Below are 19,305 nucleotides of genomic sequence, written 5' to 3' on the forward strand. Positions count from 1 at the left end.
CCCTAACAGGTTATATTCCCCTGACAGGTTATTCCCCTAACAGGTTATTCCCCTGACAGGTTATTCCCCTGACAGGTTATTCCCCTGACAGGTTATTCCCCTAACAGGTTATTCCCCTGACAGGTTATTCCCCTAACAGGTTATTCCCCTGACAGGTTATTCCCCTAACAGGTTATTCCCCTGACAGGTTATTCCCCTAACAGGTTATTCACCTGACAGGTTATTCCCCTAACAGGTTATTCACCTGACAGGTTATTCCCCTAACAGGTTATTCCCCTGACAGGTTATTCCCCTAACAGGTTATTCACCTGACAGGTTATTCCCCTAACAGGTTATTCACCTGACAGGTTATTTCCCTAACAGGTTATTCACCTGACAGGTTATTCCCCTAACAGGTTATTCCCCTGACAGGTTATTCCCCTAACAGGTTATTCACCTGACAGGTTATTCCCCTAACAGGTTATTCCCCTGACAGGTTATTCCCCTAACAGGTTATTCACCTGACAGGTTATTCCCCTAACAGGTTATTCACCTGACAGGTTATTTCCCTAACAGGTTATTCACCTGACAGGTTATTCCCCTAACAGGTTATTCCCCTGACAGGTTATTCCCCTAACAGGTTATTCCCCTGACAGGTTATTCCCCTAACAGCACAAGAACTTGCATTACCCAAAACAGTTACAGGCAATACAAAAATAAAAATCCTCTAATAAATGTTTAAAATGGGCAAGTGGGACAAGAGTCTCAAATTGAAGTTTAGTCTGCAGGCTATTCCATGGGCAAGGAGCGTAACAGGAAAAGGCAGCCATACCCAACTCTGGAAACCACATGGGCCTCAAGTGTAATCCATACTTGAGACTTGGTTTTTAGGAATTCTAATTCTAATATTGATGAGTGATGATAAGAAGGTAGTTTATTCAGAAGTGCTTTATATACAAACACGAGAGCATGTTGTTCTCATCTCATGGACAGCGAAGTCCAACGCACATTTTGACATAAAACACAGTGGTGAGTTCTGTAGCTAACACCCGTAATAATCCTAAATGCGCAATGATAAGTAGCATCCAGCGATTTAAGTGTTGATGCCGTAGCATGCACGTTGATAATATCCCCATAATCTATAACAGACATAAAAGTAGCTTGCACAATTTGTCTTCTATTTGTAGAGGACAAACATGTTCTGTTTCTAGAGGAAGTCTAGCTTGATTATTAGCCGTTTACAAAGTTCGTCAATATGCATTTTAAAAGACAGGGATATGGTTGGATGATAAAGTAAGTATATTTATATGCAGAGACCTTATTAATTTGAGAACCATCTAAGCTCGTAAGTGCAAGTGTATTTTCAAACAACTTTTTGAACCTATTAAAAATCATAAACTGTGTTTTCTTTTCAGCTGTACAAAAGACCCCTTGTAATATCTTAAAATATGTCTCCAATAGTGATAATGCTTGGTCAGCCGTTGAAGCGATAGAGTACATGACAGTGTCATCAGCATATAAATGAATTTGACACTTTCTTATCTCATCACCGATATTGTTTATGTAGAGAGTGAACACTATAACATCAGAGATTCCCCATCAATGGTGTGTGTAATGAGTCCTTTATTACATATTCAAATAAGCAAAATGTGACAAATGAAAAACAAAAATGTGTTAAGCACAAATACATATAGATAGTTGAATTAAGTAGAATAATTATAATATTACATATTATACCAATTCTATTTGATCTCTGTCTAGAATAGCTTCCTCCTAACTAGTTCCCTCTCAGTCTAACACCCAGTCTGTAGGGTTTGGGGGACAGGGTTACACCAAACACAGGGGTGTAGTCAGGTTCCCCCGCATCCTCAGGCCAGACAAACTTGAAGCGTCGCAGCAGAGTGACCATGATCAGGAAGAGCTCCATGCGAGCGAGTCCTTCTCCAAGACACATTCGGGGCCCTGCAACAACAACAAACTGTATGAGCCCTTTATGTATTATGATGTCAACAACATCAGTGAAGCACTTTGTTTTGCTCTATCCCTCACCTGCAGAGAACGGCATAAAGGCCTCGGGCTTCTCAAACTCGCCCAGCTCGTTCAGGAAGTTCAAGGGGTTGAACTCATGGGGGAACTTCCACTGACCCTCTTCAGACAGCACAGAGGTAAGGTTTGGAATGATCAAAGTGCCCTGCAAGTAAGAAATGGAGAGAGAGGATGAGACATATCCAAGTGGAGAAGAAATAAGGAACATTATGTTAGAGATTTTGAAATGAGAAGACAAGACATTTTAGATGTATTGCTGCTTCTCACCTTTGGGATACTGTAGCCCATCACCTCAGTGTCTCTGGTGGTGCTATGAAACACACTGAGGGGGACAGTACTGGCGATGCGCTGACTCTCGTGGGTCACTGCCTGAGTGTAAGGCATCCTGTGCCTGTCCTCAAAAGATGCGTGTTCTTTCCCCTCCAGTACCGTGTCAATTTCCTGCTGACACCTCTCTGAGAAGACCAAAGGGAAGGGATTTTGTCAACAAAAGGACTTAAGTCAAAAGTGCTTATCAAAATAGCTTGACACCTTTTTTTTTAGGAATGAGATACAACAACTCTATTAGTAGAAAGACACTTTCTGAATGTCAGCATTAGAAGATAAAGCAAACAGACCCTGAATCTCTGGATGGGTCATGAGGTAGAGGAAAGCAGTGAGCAGTGTGTTGGAGGTGGTGTCTGTTCCAGCAAAGTGCAAGTCCAGGACGTACATTATGAGTTGGGCCTCTGAAAAAGAAGATCCATCATCTCCTCTCTGGTGGGGGAGAGTACAGCAGTGTCAGACAAAAACTGTGATGATTTTGAAGGCACTGTACAACCTAGTCATAACGATAGATGATGTGGTCAAACCTGCTAAGCACTTAAACTCCCATAAACAAAATGAACACACTTTGTCTAGTTCATCCAGGTAGGAGTCAATGAAGTCCCTTGGCGCCCCAGGAATCCTGGTTTCCTTATGCTGAGTGACGAGTCCAAGAGACATCTGTCTGCAACAAATTGCATTTTGAAAGGCCTTCTGGAATGGCAAGGGAAGGTGTCGGAGCATGGGCAATGTGTCGTAAAGCTGTGGAGAAAGACCAAGTAATGAGTCAGAACTACTATTGCACCATCCATTAACTATGCTTCCATTAACTTTTCCTGTGATTTTTTTTTTGTCGACATTTAGTAAGTGTGCATAAAAAAATTGATGTGACAATTGCCTGATAGGGTGCGTTTCCATTTAACTATCTTGTGTCGATGAAAACAGCTGGACGCAATGACGTCACGATTAAAATACATACAGACATACACTTATATATCGCAAATATACACACACACACACATACATACATACATACATACATACATACATACATACATATATAGTTGAAGTCGGAAGTTTACATCTTAGCCAAACACATTTAAATTCAGTTTTCACAATTCCTGACATTTAATCCCAGTAAAAATCTCTTGTTTTTAGGTCAGTTAGGATCACCACTTTATTTTAAGAATGTGAAATGTCAGAATAATAGTAGAGAGAATTATTTATTTCAGCTTTTATTTCTTTCATCCCAGTGGGTCAGAAGTTTACATACACTCAATTAGTATTTGGTAGCATTGCCTTTAAATTGTTTAACTTGGGTCAAATGTTTTGGGTAGCCTTCCTCAAGCTTCCCACAATATGGTGGGTGAATTTTGGCCCATTCCTCCTGACAGAGCGGGTGTAACGGAGTCAGGTTTGTAGGCCTCCTTGCTCGCACACGCTTTTTCAGTTCTGCCCACACATTTTCTATGGGATTGAGGTCAGGGCTTTGTGATGGCCACTCCAATACCTTGACTTTGTTGTCCTTAAGCCATTTTGCCACAACTTTGGAAGTATGCTTGGGGTCATTGTCCATTTGGAAGACCCATTTGCGACCAAGCTTTAACTTCCTGACTGATGTCTTGATATGTTGCTTCAATATATCAACATAATATTAATTCCTCATGATGCCATCTATTTTGTGAAGTGCACCAGTCCCTCCTGCAGTAAAGGAGCCCCACGCTTCACGGTTGGGATGGTGTTCTGCGACTTGCAAGCCTCCCCCTTTTCCCTCCAAACATAATGATGTTCATTATGGCCAAATAGTTATCTTTTTGTTTCATCAGACCAGAGGACATTTCTCCAAAAAGTACGATCTTTGTCACCATGTGAACCGTAGTCTGGCTTTTTTTATGGCGGTTTAGGAACAGTTGAATTCTTCCTTGCTGAGCGGCCTTTCAGGTTATGTCAATATATGACTAATTTTACTGTGGATATAGATACTTTGTACCTGTTTCCTCCAGCATCTTCACAAAGTCCTTTGCTGTTGTTCTGGGATTGATTTGCACTTTTCGCATCAAAGTACGTTCATCTCTAGGAGACAGAACACGTCTTCAACGATTAGCAAACACATCCTTCCTGAATGGTATGACGGCTGCGTGGTCCCATGGTGTTTATACTTGCGTACTATTGTTTGTACAGATGAACGTGGTACCTTCAGGCGTTTGGAAATTGCTCCCAAGGATGAACCAGACTTGTGGAGGTCTACAATTATTTTTGAGTTCTTGGCTGATTTCTTTTGATTTTCCCATGATGTCAAGCAAAGAGGCACTGAGTTTGAAGGTAGGCCTTACATCCACAGGTACACCTTCAATTGACTCAAATTATGTCAATTAGCCTATCAGAAGCTTCTAACGCCATGACATCATTTTCTGGAATTTTCCAAGCCGTTTAAAAGCACAGTCAACTTTGTGTATGTAAACGTCTGACCCACTGGAATTGTGATACAGTGAATTATAAGTGAAATAATCTGTCTCTAAACAATTGTTGGAAAAATTACTTGTGTCAGGCACAAAGTAGATGTCCTAACTGACTGTGATTTTTTCTTTTTTAGAAATTTTTTTATTTTTTATAAACCTGGGTCAATAGAAGAAACCTGCATAACGATCTACCATCCATATTTACTTTCAAACCAAAAGGTTACAGGAAGCAATGTAAATAACATTGTTCTATGCTGTTTTATGTAAGTATACAGTTACCAAAAAGCTGTAATTATGTATAATACCATAGCCCAGGGTCCATTGGCGATCTTTGCGTTCTCAGTGTAGAGCCTCACGAAGGTCTTAAGAAACTCATCGTTATAATCATAACGCGACCCAAAGAGGACAAGGCAGATGATATTGGATGCAGCATTGTGGAAGAGAACCTGTGGGTTCATGGATTTTCCTGTGGAAAAATAACAGTATTACATTGATAAGAGATACTTTGTTCTCTTTAACGTTGAGCAAGAGGGTAATCTGTATAAGGACATCTGTTAAATTGTTCCTACAAAACAAAACACAATTTTATATGTTCCACTTTCATACCAACGTTTTTCGCCAAGGGTGCAATGAGGTGTGATATCTCCCCCAGAATCCTCTCCTCCATGGACTGCTTCCCCAGACCAAAGTTTTTCAGGGTCATTAGGGCGAAGCGACGATGCTCTTTCCAGCTGGAGCCATAGTCCACAAGAATGACACCTGGGATAGTTTATTACAATAGGTAAGTCTTTTTTGACACATCAATCAAATTATAGTTATGTTCTAAAGGGCAAGAAAATGGAATAGAAAGAAAAGGTTACTTCAGAATAGAACTCTTCACAGTAATAGATTCAAATGTTTTCTTGTTGATATCGATAATGTCCTGTACTGTATTTTTTGATAATATTACCCTTTCCTTCTGTGACATGGTTGATCATAAGGTCTTGGGGTCTTCCTGCAAAATCTGCAGCCCTGGTAACCAGGGCCTCCTTCATAGATTCAAGCCCATTGAGAATCACAGCTGGCCTTCCACCAATATAAAGACTGAAAACATTCCCATAGCGCTTCGCCAACTATGGAATGGGACATATTAAAGGATTTGTTCACTATTTTTAAACCAAATCTTTTTTTTAAATGTAAATGGCATGTTATGGAATGGTCCAGACACTTTTTTAGTAATTGAATTTGTTTTTGAGAAACTATCCCCAACCCCAATAAACTTTCATCATCTCTCATTCTGCAGTATGGGAGCTACAGGAAAACATGAACTGTGTAATTCCAAACATTATCTGTAAAGTTATATTCCATTTGTGCAACTTAGCTGCTTCTCCGTGTAACCAGGTCAGCACAGCTGGTAGGGGGAAACCGCTCAAGTCGTGAAAATTGATAAAGTTCGGAATTACACAATTTCATGTGTACCAAATCTTAAGATCTGCATCACTATACTGAGAGGTTTGTCATTTCTAAAAGGGCGTATTTGGATGGTTTTGGAGCCTTTTCTGATGTTTTCCATAACTCCCATACTGCAGAATGAGCAATGTGGAAGTGAAATCGCAAAAACTAAAGTCTCTGGACTCTTCTAGAGACCCTTTGAGGCAGCAGGTAGCCTAGTGGTTAGAGTGTTGGGACAGTAACCGAAAGGTTGCTGGATCGAATCCCCGAGCTGACAAGGTACAAATCTGTCGTTCTGCCCCTGAACAAGGCAGTTAACCCACTGTTCTCTGGTAGGCCATCATTGTAAATAATAATTTGTTCTTAACTGACTTGCCTAGTAAAATAAATAAATAAATAAATAAATAATTCTATAACATGCCATATACATGAAATTTTTTAATTTGGTAAAAGAAAGTGAACTATAATCCTTTAAGAATATTAAAGTTGCATAGTGTTGAAGTTGCATAGGTGTACTTTTAAAGGATATTTTGTTAATGAAATTGTTGAATTGAGTAAAACTGTGATTAGAAAATCAGTTCTTTGTCATACCAAGGCCATCAAAGTATGGATTTAAGATTACAGGAAACATAAACAGCATACAGAGCACCACTTATTACGCAATTATAGACATACGTGCAAAGGTTGCTTAGATTTGATAGATGTTATGTTCATATTGCAAAAAGGAAATATTAATTTAGCCTGACACATCCAAGTAATGCTTATTGATTCTTCAGGAGAGTTAAAATAGCATAATAGAGTTTTATACAAGGCATACCTTCTCCAGGTCTTTCATAGGATTCCCCAAGCTCAGATGCAGCAGATTCCCAAATATTGGAATGGGTTGTGGACCAGGAGGAAAGTTTGGGGGTCTATTAACCTTCAAGAAGAAGAAGAGGAGGCAGATGCATATCCACAGCAGAACGAACGAGCCCAACATACTTGTTGTTCAGTTCCAACCACAGCAGTGACTGCACTCTGCTCTACTCTTCTCCAAAGCTATAGACATGCGCGTACACGGATGCGCGTAGTCGTCCAAAGTTTAAACAAATATTTTCACTAAAAACGAGTTGTGTTGTATAGACGACTCTAATTATCACACTTGTCCTTGTCACTAGCTAGGTTTCAATGCGAATATTCTAAAATATACACGCTTTCCCACCAGTAAAAAAATCAGTGCGTGATGCAGTAATAAACACAACATTTACTTTTTCGCTTCAATGTTCGTGTACCGAATACAAATCTAAAGTTCAACCTGTTTCCATGGTATTTTCAACTCTACCGATATTTGTGTCACAAAAACGGTTGTGTTGAATAGCAAATGTGTCCACTCTGGTCTTGGCACGTGCGCTCTAGCCAACAGTTTGCAGATACAGTACAAGTAAACTGCTGGTAGGCTAGTCTACATTATGAGATTATTATGGATAAAAGCCATAATATTTTTCTTTGTCAAACGGCTATATTAATTGGAAATGAGCATCAAGATCACCGTGCACTTTCATCACCCTGTGAAGTTAATCATAATTTATTAGCCTAATTAACCGCGTGCATTTTACTGTGGAGATCAAGTTTATAAATTGTCTGTCTGGGCTGATGTGATTAGACAGTGGGTTGTGCAGTTTGATGGAACAGAGTGGAATAGACACCGGCTGGAATACGTACCCGCCCGTTGTACAATGCATCAATATTTGCGCATAAAGGCGTATAATTATGGTCTCATTTATCAGATGTGATCAGGCAATATTAAATATTGCTAAATGTTTTAATAGAAACAGTTTACTTTCTTGTCAAGTACATCGATTACATTTTACAGTGTAGTTTTTCTAAGTAGCTCATATTTTGCAGACGGCCCCTTAGCTTCAGTTTCACTAACCAATTAAACCAAACCATCCCAGCATACCTCGCGTGTGCAACGGCTTCTGACTTTATGCGCATTAAATATTTTGTAGGCCTGTTCTGGATTAACAGGTCAAGAGTCTGGACCACATTGTATTCTCCTACTATTACCGTGCAAAGCACTTTATATAGTCAAACAAAGCACGGCGTGTGATAGAGGCTACCTGCTGAAGCTAGCTAACGTTGGCATTGGCTAGCAAGTGAGTTCGGGACTAATCGGGGAGGCAGCTAGCTACGGATCTGAACAAGACTTCGTAATCAGATGGAACTGGAGTCGGGAAGAACCGAACTTGGAGCTATGGGAGATTCGCTTCAACCTCAAACCCCAAGTCGACACGAGAAGAGTCTAGGATTGCTTACAACAAAATTTGTAACTTTGCTACAAGAGGCCAAGGATGGAGTTCTAGATCTGAAAGCAGTAAGCATGCTTCACTCTTTGTTGTTGACACGCGGATGTCAATTTACCTTGTGTGGCTAGCATTGCTAGTTGCCAGCTCATCAGTGATACGTTGGGTCAAGTATTTATTTTATTTATGTCTAACGAGGTCATTGAATAGTTCAACGCTTGTTTTAGCTACCTAGCCCTTCCTCTGAACTTACGAAAAGTTGGACGTGTGTGTTGTGAACAACATTAGCGTGAGCAACAATAATGCAGTTCGCCGTCAAAATAAAAGTCCCAATCGAAACTGATGCAAACGGATACAAATAGTGTCGACAAGCCACAATTGAACTAGATAATGCTAAACAAAGTTGGAATGCTGTACTGTGATATAAATTCAACTAAAGACAATAAGTAAAACCATTTTTTTAAGAAGAATTTATCACACTGGATGCATTAGACTTCAGAATTTCATTGGGACGTACTTATATTGCAATGTCAAATCAAATCAAAATGTCACATACACATGGTTAGCAGATGTTAATGCGAGTGTAGTGAAGTTCCGTGTGTGCTTCTAGTTCCGACAATGCAGTAATAACCAACGAGTAATCTAACCTAACAATTCCACAACCTTATACACACAAGTGTAAAGGGATAAAGAATATGTACATAAAGATATATGAATGAGTGATGGTACAGAACGGCATAGGCAAGATGAGTAATGTATATAATGTAAACATTATATTAAGTGGCATAGTTTAAGGTGGCTAGTGATACATTTATTACATCATTTTTTTCCATTATTAAAGTGGCTGGAGTTGAGTCAGTATGTTGGCAGCAGCCACTCATTGTTAGTGGTGGCTGTTTAACAGTCTGATGGCCTTGAGATAGAAGCTGTTTTTCAGTCTCGGTCCCTGCTTTGATGCACCTATACTGACCTCGCCTTCTGGATGATAGCGGGGTGAACAGGCAGTGGCTCGGGTGGTTGTTGTCCTTGATGATCTTTATGGCCTTCCTGTGACATCGGGTGGTGTAGGTGTCCTGGAGGGCAGGTAGTTTGCCCCCGGTGATGCGTTGTGCAGACCTCACTACCCTCTGGAGAGCCTTGTTGGTTGTGGGCGGAGCAGTTGCTGTACCAGGCGTTGATAGCCCAACAGGATGCTCTCGATTGTGCATCTGTAGAAGTTTGTGAGTGCTTTTGGTGACAAGCCGAATTTATCATCAGCCTCCTGAGGTTGAAGAGGCGCTGCTGCTCCATCTTCACAACGCTGTCTGTGTGGGTGGACCAATGTACAGCCTTACCTATGGCTCTTAGGTTCATGAAATTTGGTGTCAGCCGACTTAGTGACATCCACGTCGTAGCTCTTATTGCGGGACTTTAACTGTGAGAAATCACCTCACAATTCAGTCTATTGTGTGTATTGGACTTTCATATTGCAATGTACAGCCTTACATATTGATCTTGGGTCCATTAAATGGTACGGGACTCTGAAACTACTGCAAAATGAGCAACATTAAGCTCACCAGTCAACCTGTGTTTTGAACATTCATATTGCAATGTATAGCCTATGGATCTTGGGTCCATGAACCATAAGGTAGGCTGATACCCCATTTCAAGAACCCAAGATCCATAGGCTATACATTGCAATATGAATTTCCAATACGCACAATAGTCTAAATAGTAAGGTGATTCCCACAGTTAAAGTCCCACGATAAGAGCTACGACACTAATATTTGTGTGACACTCTTTTTAGAATTGGAATCTGTGGGTGACAAGGACCCATGTATGAATAACATTGACTGCTCTTTTACAATGCAATATTTTTGTCATCTTTTTAAATTGAACCTTAATTTAACTAGGCAAGTCAGTTAAGAATACATTTTTATTTACAATGACTGCCTACCGGGGAACAGTGGGTTAACTGCCTTGTTCAGGGGTAGAACAACAGATTTTTATCTTGTCAGCTCGGGGATTCGATCCAGCAACCTTTGTTACTGGCCCAATGCTCCAACCACTAGGCTACCTGCCACCCCCCTCAATGCAATTCTGGAATCTAATACAAACAGTGTGATTTCAACATACATTTGACAAATTGTCTATTGTTCAATTTTTATATAGCGTTCCAACCATTTTTTTGTTTGTTGCATTATCGAGTCCAATTGTGGCATGAATCCACAATTTTTATCCGTTTCAATTGGGGACTTTTATTTTGAAGGCGAACTACCATGTCACTATTGTTGCTCACGCTAATGTTGTTCACAACACGCATGTAAAAGTTGGCTAGCCAGCTTACTTGTTCTATTCTGCCCCCTGCAGACTCAATCAAGTAAGCAAGGCTGCACATTGTTATGAACTGGATTTGGTCAGCCAGCAACCTGTTACTTGGGTTTTGAAACCACAACCCGGTTTCAGACTCAGCCACACACACACAGACTTTTATGTTGAAGAGAAATCAAACCGCAAGTCACCATTAATTTAGGTTCAATTATACTGACAACACCATGCTCTTTATCTAGGGTAGGTCCCTGGATGTTTTGTTTAGTTTAGGCTGGGTGTGACAGACCACAACAGAATAGATGTCATCCCTAGCAGCAATGGGTATGAACCATCACAGTTATCAGCACTAGCCATATGTTTATTTCTGTAAGTGCTTGTTGAACACAAGCATGAAAGGACACTCTACTATTTGTGACTTTGCAGCTCAAAAATAGTGAAGCTCCCTTGCTAGTTATAGAATCTACTATGTATAATGCCATTTGTTTCTCACTGGAATTGGTCAATGGACCCCCAAATTGCTCTATACACTGATGTATGAATAACATTGACTGCTCTCTCTCTCCCACAGGCAGCAGACACCTTAGCTGTAAGACAGAAGCGCCGCATCTATGACATTACCAATGTGCTCGAAGGCATCGGATTGATCGAGAAGAAGTCCAAGAACAGTATTCAGTGGAAGTAAGTCAAGGACATGCAGAAGAACATGGCATTACGAGCTCTGTTAGTAAATCTTGGGTCGTACCCTTTCCCCTTGAAGATAGTGTGTTTAAGCGGTCTGTTACATAAGTAACCTCATAAGGAGTTGTCTGCATTCCTGCCTAGTCCTTGTTGTTGTGTGTGTGTGTTCTCTTTGTGATACCGGTGTTTCTTGTCCACAGGGGTGTTGGTCCTGGCTGTAACACACGGGAGATAGCCGATAAGCTCATTGACCTGAAGGCAGAGCTGGATGATCTGGACAAGAGGGAACACGAGTTGGATCAGCAGAGGGTCTGGGTCCAGCAGAGCATCAAGAACGTTACAGACGACTCACAGAATAGCCCATATCCTTTACTACAATCCCTCTATCTAGTTGTCACAAAGCTTATTAAATGGGTTAAGGTGCACTGCACCTTAAAATGCTTTAGATCAGTGGTCACAACCAGTCGACCCCCAAAGCATTTCTGTAAAAACCGATAAAGCCTGGTGTTCCTATTGTTTTTTTTGCGCGTTGTTGGTGGTAGCACTTGATTCAGCAGCCCTAGTACTGGCAAGGCAAAGTGTTCCCATTTTAAACCATTTCATGTATCTGAAGGTAGAACTCCGGCCAGAGAAAAGGTGAAGTGTACCTATAGGCCTACCACTGGCCAATCAGTTAGCTCAGATCACCATGTCTGCACAGTTTCTTCGAGCCATAGGCTGTAAAAAGAAGCCCCGAAAGGACAGCAAGTTGATACTGTGAGATTAAAACTCTTAGAACCATGACTAGAGAGAGACTTAACGAATAGAGCAAAGAGCTGCTGTTTTTGTGTAGAGTCATGTTTAAATTGTTATTTAGAAATGTCAACTTTCTCAACACCTTTTTATAAGCCATGAAATGCACATTCTTCATAATTCCACACGCTATATCCAGCACTGCAGCGGGAATGAATGAGTATAACAAAGTGTTCCGATAAGCTTGTGCTGTTGTTATTAGCGGGTTGTGTCTTTTTGAATCTTTAAAAAACTCATATATATATATATACATACATATATATATATACATATATATATACATATATATATACATATATATATATACATATATATATATATACATACATATATATATATACATATATACATATATATATATACATATATATATACATATATATATACATATATATATATACACATATATACATATATATACACATATACATATATATATATATATATATATATACATATATATATATACACATACATATATATACATATACACATATACATATACACATATATATATATACATATATACATATACACATATACATATACACATATACACATATACATATATACATATACATATATATATATACACACATATACACATATATATATACATATATATATATATATATACACATATATATATACATATATATATACATATATATATACATACATATATATACATATATACATATATACATACACATACATATACATATATATATACATATATACATATATACATACATATATACATACATATATATACATATATACATATATACATATATACATACACATACATATACATATATATATATATATATATATACATATACATATACACACACCACTGCTCAAAAAAATAAAGGGAACACTAAAATAACACATCCTAGATTTGAATGAATGAAATAGTCTTATTAAATACTTTTTTCTTTACATAGTTGAATGTGCTGACAACAAAATCACACAAATGATCAATGGAAATCAAATTTATCAACCCATGGAGGTCTGGAATTGGAGTCACACTCAAAATTAAAGTGGAACACCACACTACAGGCTGATCCAACTTTGATGTAATGTCCTTAAAACAAGTCAAAATGAGGCTCAGTAGTGTGTGTGGCCTCCCTACAACGCCTGGGCATGCTCCTGATGAGTTGGCGGATGGTCTCCTGAGGGATCTCCTTCCAGACCTGGACTAAAGCATCCGCCAACTCCTGGACAGTCTGTGGTGCAACGTGGCGTTGGTGGATGGAGCGAGACATGATGTCCCAGATGTGCTCAATTGGATTCAGGTCTGGGGAACAGGCGGGCCAGTCCATAGCATCAATGCCTTCCTCTTGCAGGAACTGCTGACACACTCCAGCCACATGAGGTCTTGCATTAGGAGGAACCCAGGGCCATCCGCACCAGCATATGGTCTCACAAGGGGTCTGAGGATCTCATCTCCGTACCTAATGGCAGTCAGGCTACCTCTGGCGAGCACATGGAGGGCTGTGCGGCCCCCCAAAGAAATGCCACCCCACACCATGACTGACCCACCGCCAAACCGGTCATGCTGGAGGATGTTGCAGGCAGCAGAAGTTTACCTATTGTATTGGTCAGCTTGTTCAGAACGAAATAGCCCATTCCAAACAGATTCAGGATAAGCGGTAGACCCTAAGGCTACATAAAAATAACAATGTAAAAAATAACATTTAGCTTAAAATGTTGATGAACTATTATTTCTTCACATTATAAGCGCAACAATGCGTACAAGCAGTAGGCTACGCTCAAATGTTTGTTCTAGAGGTCGACCGATTATGATTTTTCAACACCGATACAGATTATTGGAGGACCAAAAAAAGACGATACCGATTAAATCGGCAGATTTTATAATAAATAAATAAAATTGACAAATGTATTTGTAATAATGACAATTACAACAATACTGAATTAACATTTATTTGAACTTAATATAATACATAAATAAAATCAATTTAGCCTCAAATAAAGTGAAACATGTTCAGTTTGGTTTAAATAATGAAAAAACAAAGTGTTGGAGAAGAAAGTAAAAGTGCAATATGTGCCATGTAAAAAAGCTAACATTTGAGTTCCTTGCTCAGGACATGAGAACATATGAAAGCTGGTGGTTCCTTTTAACATGAGTCTTCAATATTCCCAGGTAAGATGTTTTAGGTTGTGGTTATTATAGGAATTATAGGACAATTTCTCTATACGATTTGTATTTCATATACCTTTGAATATTGGATGTTCTTATAGGCACTTTAGTATTGCCAGTGTAACAGAATAGCTTCCGTCCCTCTCTTCGCCCCTATCTGGGCTCGAACCAGGAACACATCGACAACAGCCACCCTCGAAGCAGCGTTACCCATCGCAAGGGGAACAACCACTCCAAGTCTCAGAGCGAGTGATGTTTGAAATGCTATTAGCGCGCACCCCGCTAACTAGCTAGCCATTTCACATCGGTTACACCAGCCTAATCTCGGGAGTTGATAGGCTTGAAGTCATAAACAGCTCAATGCATGAAGCACAGTGACGAGCTGCTGGCAAAACGCATGAAAGTGCTGTTTGAATGAATGCTTACGAGCCTGCTGGTGCCTACCATCGCCCATTTGCTCTATCAAATCATAGACTTAATTATAACATAATAACACACAGAAATACGAGCCGTGGGTCATTAATATGGTCGATTCTGGAAACTATCATCTTGAAAACGAGACGTTTATTCTTTCAGTGAAATAAAGAACTGTTCTGTATTTTATCTAACGGGTGGCATCCATAAGTATAAATATTCCTGTTACATTGCACAACCTTCAATGTTATGTCATAATTACGTAAAATTCTGGCAAATTAGGCGGCCCAATCTGTTGCATATACACTGACTCTGCGTGCAATGAACGCAAGAGAAGTGACACTATTTCACCTGGTTAATATTGCCTGCTAACCTGGATTTCTTTTAGCAAAATATGCAGGTTTAAAAATATATACTTCTCTGTGTTGATTTTAAGAAAGGCATGGATGTTTATGGTTAGGTACAGTCGTGCAACGATTGTGCTTTTTTCGCAAATGCGCTTTTGTTAAGTCATCCCCTGTTTGGCGAAGTTGGCTGTCTTTCTTAGGAAGAAAGTCTTCAGAGTTCACAACGAGCCAGGTTAGCAGGCAATATTAACTAAATATGCAGGTTTAAAAATATATACCTGTGTATTGATTTTAAGAAAGTCATTGATGTTTATGGTTAGGTACACATTGGAGCAAGACAGTCCTTTTTCGCGAATACGCACCGCATCGATTATATGCAACGCAGGACACGCTAGATAAACTAGTCATCATCAACCATGTGTAGTTAACTAGTGATTATGATTGATTGATTGTCTTTTATGAGATAAGTTTAATGCTAGCTAGCAACTTACCCTGGCTTCTTACTGCATTCGCGTAACAGGCAGTCTCCTCGTGGAGTGCAACGTAATCAGGTGGTTAGAGCGTTGCAAGATAGAATCCCCGAGCTGACAAGGTAAAAATCTGTCATTCTGCCCCTGAACAAGGCAGTTAACCCACCGTTCGTTCCTAGGCCGTCATTGAAAATAAGAATGTGTCCTTAACTGACTTGCCTAGTTAAATAAAAGGATAAATAAGTGTGTAGACTTTATTTTTTTTAATCGGCCAAATCGGTGTCCAAAAATACCTATTTCCGATAGTTATGAAAACTTGAAATCGGCCCTAATTAATCGCCGATTCCGATTTAAATCGGTCGACCTCTAGTTTGTTCCATAATGAAATTAGCGGAAAACGCAGTTGTCAAAAGTTCATGTGACATACAGTACCAGTCAAAATATTGGACACACCTATTCATTCAAGGGTTTTTCTTTATTTTGACAATTTCCTACATTGTAGAATAATAGTGAAGACATCTAAACTATTAAATAACACATGGTATCATGTAGTAACAAAAAAAGTGATAAATCAAAATATATTTTAGATTTTAGTATCCACCTTTTGCCTTTGACAGCTTTGCACAGTCTTGGCATTCTCTCAACTAGCTTCGTGAGGTAGTCACCTGGAATGCATTTCAATTAACAGGTGTGCCTTGTTAAAAGTTAACATCTGATGCAGCACTCCATCACTCTCCTTCTTGGTCAAATAGCCCTTACACAGCCTGGAGGTGTGTTGGGTCATTGTCCTGTTGAAAAACAAATGATAGTCCCACTAAGCGCAAACCAGATGGGATGGCCAATCGCTGCAGAATGCTGTGGTAGCCATGCTGGTTAAGTGTGCCTTGAATTCTAAATAAATCACTAACCAGTGTCACCAGCGAAGCACCATCACACCTCCTTCATGCTTCAAGGTGGGAACTACACATGCAGAGAACATCCGCTCACCTATTCTGCGTCTTACAAAGACACGTCGATTGGAACCAAAAATCGCAAATTTGGTCCTCACGAGAGCCAGTTATATAATATCGCTTGATGGTTTTTGCGACTCCACTTGAAGAAACATTCAGTTCTTGAAATGTTCCGCATTGACTGACCTTCATGTCTTAAAGTAATGATGGACTGCCATTTCTCTTTGCTTATTTGAGCTGCTCTTGTCATAAGATGGACTTGGTCTTTTACCAAATAGGGCTATCTTCTGTATCCCACCCCTACCATGTCACAACACAACTAACTGGCTCAAACACATTAATTAAGAAGGAAACAAATTCCCCAAATTAACTTTTAACAAGGCACATCTGTTAATTGAAATTCATTCCAGGTGACTACTTTATGAAGTTTGTTGAGAGAATGCCAAGTGGCATTTCATAGTTTTGATGTCTTCACTATTTTTCTACAATGTAGAAAATAGTACAAATGTAAAGGAAAAACCCTCAAATGAGTAGGTGTCCAAACTTTTGAATGGTACTGTCCGTTAGAAATGTGGAAAGAGGGATCTAATAGGCGACTTTGAAGCAAGGTAAGACATGCCTCATATGTATTTAAAACGCTCCGGTTTCAAACAATTACACTGCATTCGGTAAGTATTCAGACCACTTCCACATTTTGTTACATTACAGCCTTATTCTATAATTTATCCAAATGTTTTCCCCTCATTAATCTACACACAACCCCATAATGACGAAATGAAAACAGGTTTTTAGACATTTCTGTGACTATTACAAATAAAAAACATAAGTATTCAGACCCTTTGCTATGAGACTCGAAATTGAGCTCGGGTGCATCCTGTTTCCATTGATCATCCTTGAGATGTTTCTACAACTTGATCGGAGTCCACCTGTGGTAAATTCAATTGATTGGACATGATTTGGAAAGGCACACACCTGTCTATATATAGACCCACAGTTGACAGTGCATGTCACAGCAAAAACCAAGCTATGAGGTCGAAGGAATTGTCCGTAGAGGTCAGAGACAGGATTGTGTCGAGGCACAGATCTGGGGAAGGGTAACAAATATTTTCTGTAGTATTGAAGGTCCCCAAGAACACTTGCCTCCATCATTCTTAAATGGAAGAGGTTTGGAACCACCAAGACTCTTCCTAGAGCTTTCTGCCTGGCCAAACTGAGCAATCATGGGAGAAGGGCCTTGGTCAGGGAGGTGACCAAGAACTTGATGGTCACTCTGACAGAGCTCCAGAGTTCCTCTGTGGAGATGGGAGAACCTTCCAGAAGGACAACATCTCTGCAGCACTCCACCAGTCATGCCTTTATGGTAGTGGCCAGACGAAAGCCACTCCTTAGTAAAAAGGCATGTGAAAGCCCACTTGGAGTTTGCCTAAAGGACTCTCAGACCATGAGAAACAAAATTCTCTGGTCTGATGAAACCAAGATTGAACTCTTTGGCCTGAATGCCAAGCGTCACGTCTGGAGGAAACCTGGCACCATCCCTACGGTGAAGCGTGGTGGCAGCATCATGTTGTGGGGATGTTTTTCAGCACCAGGGACTGGGAGACGAGTCAGGATCAAGGCAAAGATTAATGGAGCAAAGTACAGAGATCCTTGATGAAAACCTGCTCCAGAGCGCTCAGGACCTCAGACTGGGGCGAAGGTTCACTTTACGACAGGACAACGTCACGAAGCACACAGACAAGACAACGCAGGAGTGGCTTCGGGACAAGTCTCTGAATGTCGTTGAGTGGCCCAGCTAGGGCCCGGACTTGAACCCCATCGAACATCTCTGGAGAGACCTGAAAAATAGCTGTGCAGCAACGCTCCCCATCCAACCTGACCGAGCTTGAGGGGATCTGCCGAGAAGAATGGGAGAAACTCCCCAAATACAGGTGTGCCAAGCTTATAGTGTCATACCCAAGAAGACTAGGCTGTAATTGCTGCCAAAGGTGCTTCAACAAAGTAGTAAGTAAAGGGTCTGAATACTTATGTAAAAAAACGTTATACAAATTTCAAAAAGACGTAAAGACGTAAATGACATTTTAGAATATGGCTGTAACATAACTGTGGAAAAGTCAAGGGGTCTGAGTACTTTACGAATGCACTGTAGGTTGGAGAGATAACCACCTTTGTTGAGAGGGAGCACATGGGCCACCTTCCAAACCCTGGGGATAGCACCGAGATAATGGTCAGATTAAAAATGTCACTAACCATGTTTCCATCCAATCTTTTTATGCAAGAGGATGGAAACCTAGCTACTGATTCCGCAATCGGGAGCAGAAATCTGCAGCATGAAAGGCTCAAGCAAATCGGCAAACCAGTGGATGTTTTTGCATTAATCTTAAACAACCTCTAGTGACTCCCCATCCCGCATGCGGGTGCGTAATCATCGTCTGACACTAATTAGCATAACGCAATGGACATAAATATCCCTAGAAAATATTCCTATTCATGAAAATCACAAATGAAATATATTGAGACACAGCTTAGCCTTTTGTTAATCACCCTGTCATCTCAGATTTTCAAAATATGCTTTACAGCCAAAGCTAGACAAGTATTTGTGTAAGTTTATCGATAGCCTAGCATAGCATTTTGTCCAGCTAGCAGCAGGTAACTTGGTCACGGAAATCAGAAAAGCAAT

General features: G+C 40.0%; 2 protein-coding genes across 2 annotated transcripts in view; one reads left to right on the plus strand and one right to left on the minus strand.

Moving 5' to 3' along the window:
* Window positions 1-1,582: 1,582 nt before the first annotated feature.
* On the minus strand, window positions 1,583-8,771 carry LOC116373997 (cytochrome P450 2F2). The gene is made up of 9 exons (XM_031823015.1): window positions 7,036-8,771; window positions 5,737-5,899; window positions 5,394-5,546; window positions 5,093-5,253; window positions 2,917-3,090; window positions 2,643-2,781; window positions 2,293-2,480; window positions 2,029-2,170; window positions 1,583-1,941 (listed from the first exon to the last, which is right to left on the minus strand). The coding sequence occupies exons 1-9, from the start codon at window positions 7,195-7,197 to the stop codon at window positions 1,757-1,759; spliced, it is 1,467 nt and encodes a 488-aa protein (XP_031678875.1). The 5' UTR covers window positions 7,198-8,771; the 3' UTR covers window positions 1,583-1,756.
* The window catches only part of LOC109889574 (transcription factor E2F4), a 32,524-nt gene continuing 21,607 nt past the window's right edge, over window positions 8,389-19,305 (plus strand). The window contains exons 1-3 of the mRNA XM_020481109.2: window positions 8,389-8,571; window positions 11,379-11,488; window positions 11,689-11,850. Of these exons, the coding sequence (XP_020336698.1) occupies window positions 8,416-8,571; window positions 11,379-11,488; window positions 11,689-11,850 (428 nt within the window). The 5' untranslated portion in view covers window positions 8,389-8,415. The remainder of the gene's footprint in view (window positions 8,572-11,378; window positions 11,489-11,688; window positions 11,851-19,305) is intronic.

Source organism: Oncorhynchus kisutch, linkage group LG4, assembly GCF_002021735.2.
Source record: "Oncorhynchus kisutch isolate 150728-3 linkage group LG4, Okis_V2, whole genome shotgun sequence".
NCBI lineage: Eukaryota > Metazoa > Chordata > Actinopteri > Salmoniformes > Salmonidae > Oncorhynchus > Oncorhynchus kisutch.

Bases quoted from the DNA above. Each gene is read 5' to 3' on its own strand.
- LOC116373997 (XM_031823015.1), bottom strand. From the start codon at position 7,197: ATGTTGGGCTCGTTCGTTCTGCTGTGGATATGCATCTGCCTCCTCTTC. The intron at 5,900-7,035 runs GTATGCCTTGTA...CCCATTCCATAG, and splicing joins CTATGAAAGACCTGGAGAAG to TTGGCGAAGCGCTATGGGAA. The intron at 5,547-5,736 runs GTAATATTATCA...AAACTATCCCAG, and splicing joins CCATGTCACAGAAGGAAAGG to GTGTCATTCTTGTGGACTAT.